The sequence below is a fragment of the Sebastes umbrosus genome, chromosome 19, assembly GCF_015220745.1.
Source record: "Sebastes umbrosus isolate fSebUmb1 chromosome 19, fSebUmb1.pri, whole genome shotgun sequence".
Classification (NCBI taxonomy): Eukaryota; Metazoa; Chordata; class Actinopteri; order Perciformes; family Sebastidae; genus Sebastes; species Sebastes umbrosus.
The window spans coordinates 11,458,422-11,466,252 of NC_051287.1; the positions used below are offsets into that span (position 1 = coordinate 11,458,422).

General features: G+C 42.3%; 1 protein-coding gene across 1 annotated transcript in view; it reads left to right on the top strand.

Moving 5' to 3' along the window:
• LOC119478100 (leucine-rich repeat transmembrane neuronal protein 4) overlaps positions 1–6,914 on the top strand; it is a 128,902-nt gene extending 121,988 nt beyond the window's left edge. The window contains exon 3 of the mRNA XM_037752532.1: positions 1,024–6,914. Coding sequence (XP_037608460.1) covers positions 1,024–1,368 — 345 coding nt within the window. The 3' untranslated portion in view covers positions 1,369–6,914. The remainder of the gene's footprint in view (positions 1–1,023) is intronic.
• Positions 6,915–7,831: the final 917 nt, after the last annotated feature.

Sequence of the window (7,831 nt, forward strand, 5' to 3'; positions counted from 1 at the left end):
TACCAATGAAAGAGTTTTTATTTTGACTGTTTCTTATAAATTTCTAGATTATTAGTTATAGGACATTGTTTCTAGTAAAACATGTTGGAATTCGGGTTTTCATCTTTTCTGCGATGGGTGGGAATGGATCCTTTAAATGTCAAAAAGGAGATGAACTAGTGCTCCTTTGGAGCGTGCGCCTGTCCTGAACGGACCGAGTGCTTGGCCCCCAGAAGTTTTGCTTGCAGTGTTGTCAAGAACCACAGTATGGTTGCTTGTACCCGCCAAGTGTGAAGTTGATTGGATGAACAGTTGTCGAGATATGTGACAGGCAGTCATACATACATACAGACAGACAATACTTCCTTTATAGTAAGATGATGCTGCTACAGCGCCACCTATTGGCTAAATGGCACCAAATTTGCTATGGTTACTCAGACATCTTATTTACACATATCTACCAAATGTGGTCCAAAAAACACAAAGCAGTCAGGAGATATGACATTTTTTTTTGTAATATAAGCTCTGCACACAGAATTTGAGTTTACATTGAGGGCCAACTATAGCAAAAATGTTTGGAACATCAACAATCCAAAATAAGTATTTTTTTCCTGACTTTGTCCAGAGATGTTCAGCATAAAATTTGGTGATGATTGTAGGAGGAGTAGCAAAAACTCTATTTTTGGACAAAATTCAGATGCAAATGGGCGTGGCTTATATGCATAGATTTGTCTGGATCCACAAAATCCAGGGGAAAAAAACATTTTGTGTTAGCATCCTCTTGTAGAAGGAAACACCAACTTCTGGGTGTGTAGGGACATACATATATCTTTTCAAATCTGCTTATCTGAAGGACACAGTTGCCTGAGAATTTGTATGGCTAATGTTTTGTTTTTTTCTCTCTGTCTCCTTTTGTTTCCTTCTCTCTATCCTGTATTTCCTCTCTTGTACAATTCTGCCCACGTGTCCACTTCCCCTATCATTATCCTCTCCATCACATTCTCCTCCTGTCATTTCCTCTACGCTCTCTGTCCGTCTGAACAGGTCCCCCACCAGTTGGGCGCGCTGACCTTCTACCGCTATGAACAGCCCATCGTAGACTACTGCCAGGCCCATCAACCCCTGCGGCTCAACATGGGCTATGAGGGACCCCCACAGGGCCTGGAGGGCCTGGAGGACCTGGGGCCGTGTGATAGGGGCACTATACAGACAGTGGCGCTGCCCGCCGTGCCCTCTGCCGCCAGCATGGGCGCCCCTCTGCCAGGGCCTCGCTCTCCTCCACCGCCCCTCAGACCACCAACTGACGGTCCCAGCGGCGGCCCTTTTCCTCCCAGCGGCGGCCCATTTCCTCCTGCCGAACGCACCGGCACACTGAAATTCGGACGCTAGCGAAGCCGAGTCTGGTCGCTGGAAGTGGGGCAAGGGCCTCTGATTCACCGTGACTTTGTAACGAAGGGGCAGGCGAGCTGGTTATTCAGTGGGGCCTTGTTTTCAGAACATGAATATGTGAACTAGAGGACAATTTTTTTTCTAATTCTGCCTGGAGGGATTTGGCATCTGAAACACACAGTCTCACTAATATACAGTAGAGGGTGAGACATCCTTGCGGATCATTTTTATTTATTTTTTTTTCCAAAACACCTCATATAAAACTTGTTACTACTGAATCATGGGAGGTAATGCAGCATTATGACAAAAAAAGTATTACCTTGTTTCCACATCTGGTCTTTGCCATATCCCATCATGGGGCACCTGTTTGCAGCAGTCCACGTGCACTGAGTCAGAAGTCAAAGGGGAAGTGCAATAAACACGAGTTCTCGATCAAGTGAGAGCAGTAACATAAAAGAGATGGAGCTGGACATCATGCGAAGTGCAAGGGGGCTTCTTACTGTGATTATTATTAAAATATCAAGTCAGCAGTTGTTAACAAAGGCAAATCCATATCAGTATTTCATGAAGATGAGTCATTTCTCTCAAGACAATTTCCATACAATTTATCTTTCTTTTGTCTTGCTTTCTTTTGTTTCTTTAGATGTGGGACTTCATGCTGAATTCCATTAATGTGCATGTCAAACCAAAGAGTTTACTTGTATCTTTTTATTTTAATGCACATGAGCTACTTTCGCTGAGGGCATTCTTAAAATGCCAGTTGGTCTACTGAAATAGCCTCCGCCAACTCACGTTCACAATTACAACCAAATCCTCTGGTGGTTTCAGATGAACTGGGCTTGTCTTCACAGATTAGCAAAAGTAACCATGTGATACAAACAACGTGAGGTATAGTGAAACTGAAATTTTAAATACTTATCATAATGATTCTGGTCCTCCTCCCAACATCAATTTAATTGCCATCCATGATCTTGGTGACGCGATGAACAGCAACAAACACTTTATAGAGGAGATATTATGGCATGTTCCATAAATTCCTTGAACATACAGTACAGTGGCCCTTTGCACAGCAGAATGGCAGGTCTTTGTATATGATTATATCCCAGCTGAATGAGTCACTATGCTTTAAAGAGGTTATCATGGGGAATTCATGTGGTAAAACAAGTACATTTGAATGCAAAGTATTGTACATATTATTACGGAAGGTCCACTTTACTGAAGGTCAAACCACTCTCACTGCCCCCAAACAGTCATTTGAAACATTGTTGAGTCAATGTTTGACTTTGATCACACTGGACAATTCTGGAGATGACCATTTTGCCGGGTTGGCAAAAAAAGCTCCGGCCATGTGCTCCCATCTCCCCTCGGCCACAGAGAACAACAGTGCCTAGTGGGGGCATGTTGAACCAGCACGTTGACTTCTCTTTAACCTGCGTATGAACCCAAGGACTGTACTGGGAATATTGCCTGACATCTCTTTTTTTTTCCAGAAAGCGTGCCTCCGGTGCTGGACTTTATTGCACTTGGTAACCCTTTGGCCACCGTGTGAAGCACTGCTCCTCACTGACTTATGGAGCTAATGAGGACTTCGGATATGGCCGTGATGGCCTGTCAAATACCATCTCCGGTTTAATCCGAGCAGTGCACCGGGGCCGTTTTCTACATGTCAGTGGTCATACTCTTGGGAGTTGTGGAAACCGTGCTCAGTCCTCCCACGGGGCAAATGATTGATCTACAGATGAAAATGAGAGGGGCCAAAATTTCCCACGAAAAGTGGGCATATCCTCAAGATAAGAGAAAAAAATAGGGATTTTTTTTGTTTTGTTTTGTTTTGTTTTGTTATTTTGTCTTGGAACATAAAAGACATTTTTTTTGAGGTGTTCAAAGATGATGTCAAGAAATTCTATAAGACTAATCAAAGGACAAAATCGAATAGAACTTATTTATCGTGTAAATAGTGAGTCTTTAAAGATGAAAAAAAAAAAAAGTATGAACTTAACTTCTTCTGAAACACAAACTGCTTGTGAACAGAAGAGGAGCCTTATTCACTTTCCAGTGGGAATCTGTTACCAAGACGACTCGGCGAAAGAGGTTCCTACTGTAACGCTCCTGTTGTTTCAATGATAAATATTTTTCTATCTGCTCCCGTCACTATTCTACCATTAAACACAAATCATGTTACGGAGGTGATTTCTCAAATCCAATCGTTTTACTGAATCACAGGAGGAAGGGAAGATCGGGCGCCCTGTTATGATGGTACACGTCAAGCGTCAAAACCCTCATAGAGATCCACATTTTCTTTTCTGACTTCAGACATTGTTTCATCTAGCAGGAGGTGGCCGTACAACGTGTTGTTAAGGTGCATCCCAGTCCACTCCTCTTGTTTAAGAATTCCAACACTATCTGCCATTTCAAGGTCTACTCGGGGAGAAGAAGTGTGCTATTCTTTATACCAAGAGTTTCAACTTGGGAAGGTTGTTTCTTTTTTGATGTGCCATTAATTTTGTTAAATGTTTTACCAAAAACCAGCCACAAAACAACAAGTGACCCAAAAGTTCTTCATGGTTTCACGACTAAGAAGGGTTCCGTCCCCCTTCGTGTACAGGATAAACGCATAAAAAAGCAGTTGATTCGCTCAGTGCGGTTGCTTAATAGTGCTGGTGGAGTTTACTTTGTAATAGCAGCTGTGCCGATGTCTTTATAATGGGAGCTCTCTCGATTCTATCCATGTATTGTCTTGCCTTGCTCTATATCACCCCTGCTAACTCCTTGGCCTGAATTTCATGTCTGCCTCTGGGTGACTCGGGTGAACCTGTTTAATGATGTTCTATTTCTGTCCGCATGCTGATATTTTGGGAAAACGATGCCCAGTTAGGGAGGAGCGCTGAACCGGAGACAAACAGTACGGGAGTTATTTCCTGTCTGGAATGCCCTAGAACCAGCAGCACACGTGTCGTGGACAACTTCACTGTTTTTTAAAGCAACTTGTTTGCTGACCCATTCCTGCCCCTGTCTCGCCTAAAGTAGAATTCCCTGGCACTCTATAGGCTGTTAAACAGAGAAATAGGCCTGTGCTGGGCCACTCACTCCGGGGAAAAGACTTTCCCTTTAATAGTCTCCTGCAAAAAAAAGCACCTCATATGTAGTAATTACTTCAGTTTTCAGCAGCGGTAATGGTTCAATTCAGTCTAAACACAATGATCAAAGCTACTTTGCCCTTCATGTGTAATTAGGAAATGCTATTAAAATCTTTGTCTGTTCACAATTAAATCAACTACTAATAAGCGATTGATTAATCATGACTACCTCCCTGATAAAATCGGATATGTTCCGCGGAATGTTCGAATCCTGCTGCCAGTAATTATTTAGTCTTTTGTCCATTTCTTTTTCTTTGCCATCAGAGAGCTGGAAGCACAGGCACCGCATGCTAATGATGCATGTTTGAGCTGAACTCCAGGACCGTCTGCGCTAGCCCCGCAATGCCAACAGGCTTTATTTTCTCTTCTGCTTTTGTTTGTTTATGGTTTTGTACACCCCAAGCTCCCCCCCACCCCCCTTCACTCTTTGAGTTTGGGCTCAAGTCCCCACTGGGAACATTTTTTTTTCCTCTTTTATTTTTTTTTTGCTTCTGGTGAATAAAGGTCTGAAGAATTGCAGTGAAAAGTTCCATATTTCAGTGTGATAATATACGCAGAGGAAAAAAAAGCTAAATGCAAATCTCCAAAGGGGTGAGGGGAAAAAGCAGAGGAGACGAGAGGGGGGGCAGGAATGCTGTACGATAGGGACGATATAGAGGGACAAAAGGGTAAGTGCAAGGACACATTCTGTTACAACGCAAGCTTTGTGATGTTTCTGAATGTCCCCGGCACACACATAAGCATTCTGTAGATGTAACATTGCACACACGGACAAAAACAAAAGGCATACTCAAAAACTTGCATCTCCTATAACTGTATGCATTGTGCATGCTCGCATACAAAGATAAACAGACAAGTGTTTTAAACACCTTTTGTTACCAAGAATCCATTTTTTATTTTGTCACTTCAACTGCAGAACATCCATCCATTATCTGTAACCGCTTATCCTATATTCAGGGTCGCGGATGTCAGCCGATCCCAGCTGACATTGGGCGAAGGCGGTGTACACTCTAGACAGGTCGCCAGACTATCACAGGGGCTGACACATAGAGACAGACAACCGTTCACGCTCCCATTCACACCTACGGGCAATTCGGAGTCAACTGCGGAACAATCACGCATAAATACATATACACAAACAACACGGGCGACACACACGCCTTGATAAATGATAATAAAGCGCTCCAGGTTTTGACGCTCCCATCCATTTCGGCTCACCCAAGGCCATCTGCGACGGTTCAGTAGGTTCTAATCCATTACCTGATAAACAGATTTGGAAATTAATTCCAAAGCCAGACGTGGAGTTTCAGATTTTTTCTTCCTTCTACCATACATCTGTGTCTTACCCACAGGCAACGCTGGGGCAATACAGCACACAGTCATGACTCCAGACAGTCAGCACGTATACACACGGATAAGAGGGGGCTATAAGCAGAAAAAAAACAAGCTAATGCTCCCCCATCTGCTACTTTCTAGCCTCCTAATTTGAGTTTCTATTTTTGTTAGTGTGTCATTAAGTGTGTGCGCAGACTGCAAAGTGGTAAGAATTAATAACTTTTGTCGTGCTAGAAAGAGGGACTGGACAAGCATCGCTAGTGAGTTAGCTACCCCGCATGTACCCAGATGGCCTGTGCGTGTGTGTGTATCTATAGCAACACCTACTCCTCTACCTCCTCTGAACCAATGTCACCATTACTGATGTTCAGGCCAGCCCGGTCCCCATTGATTGTTATTGTTCCATGTTTCACGTTAGCAGGAAGTCTTTAACCTCCGACCCGGCATTGTCCTGACTCTGTTTTTCTGCCATTGCTCATGTCAGAGGGGACACAGAAAGGGTAGGCATGATCATTAACCTCTGTCAGGGAAACGCACTTTTCTGTTTGTCTGACAAAGCCCGTTTACACCCCCTAATTGGATTTAATGTGAGCACCGAAGAAAGGAAGGTTTTTATTTAAATGGGCTGCATTCTGCAGTCTGCGGGTTGTGAGTGCAGCGAGGGAGAAAGCAGAGAGAAACTGATAGAAAGCAATATCAGAATTAGTCTTTGTTTTCGTGCAGGTTCAAAGCACTCTCCCTATTTCTTTCTTTGCTGCCACTTAAATGCTTTCCATATATAAACCAGGGGATCCCCGCTGTCTCCTTCTCATCCATTTCCTGCAGAGAGCATTGGTTTCTGTAGGGTGTAAATATGCGCTGCATTGTTTTCTTTGGTAGTTGGTTTGTTGTTGGGTTTTTTTTTTTTTCTTATTTGGATTTTTTTGTTCTTTTTACTGTATTCAGACCTAAAGCATTTTTGTGGAGACCTGGTCCAAGCGCAAAAATATGGCTCTTCTTTGAGTATATTATTGTCAGAAAATGTTTTGTAAAAATTTTGATGATGATATCAGAAATAAACATCTAAAGATGGGAGTTGTTATTGTTTTGTTTGCCTGAATATACTGCATTGTAACTTGCATTAATTAAAGGGTAGCTTAACAGATTGTACACATCAACATTAGATAATGGGCAGTAATAGTGTCAGTGTAACAGTATATTGTTTTTTTTGGTTATGAAGGAGTTTTTTAATCTTCTGTGCTTCTGAAGGAACAGGACTCTAAGGAAATAGGTGATGAAATCCTGCATTATATAACAATGTTATAAAGTGTCATTATGGGAAGTGTATGATCCAGTGTTTTTGGAGCTACTCAGGACTAAAGTTGAATATCTTGTATGCATCAATTTTGATGAAAGTGCAATACTACAGTAAATCCCTGAGTGCTCTTTTAGAGAGGACCTATTATGCTTTTGTGCTTTTTTTCCTTTAGTGTGCTATATATGAATGTAAAAGGTCTGCAAAGTTACAAAGCCCAAAGTCCAAACCAAAGGGAGTTACTCTTCCCCATGGAAACACTGCTCGTGAACTGCCTGAAACGCCTTGCTTGAAGTCATGCCTTATCTTCTGTAACGTGGTGATGTCACCAAGTAACACATTTCCATAATACTTGCCTTGTGGCTAGTTCGGAACACCTTCAAACAAAGCTAATTAGAGCGGAGCTGGAACGGAGTCCGAAGAGTTTGGTTCGGTTGACCAATCCTGACAGTGGGCCAGCTGACCAGCCAGTATGAGAAAAATAAAGCGTTTTTGAACATTAAAGCATGTAAACATGTTTCAGTAGAAACCAAAAATACAAAATGCAACTAATAATGAGCAAAATAGTAAAAGAAATAGCACCGTAGGCTTCCTCACCATAAGGATTATCAGACAACAAAACAGCAGATACAAGCAACTGAGCAAAAATGATTCAATAGCATTTGCTATTTCATGAAGAAGACCTTAAATAATGAAA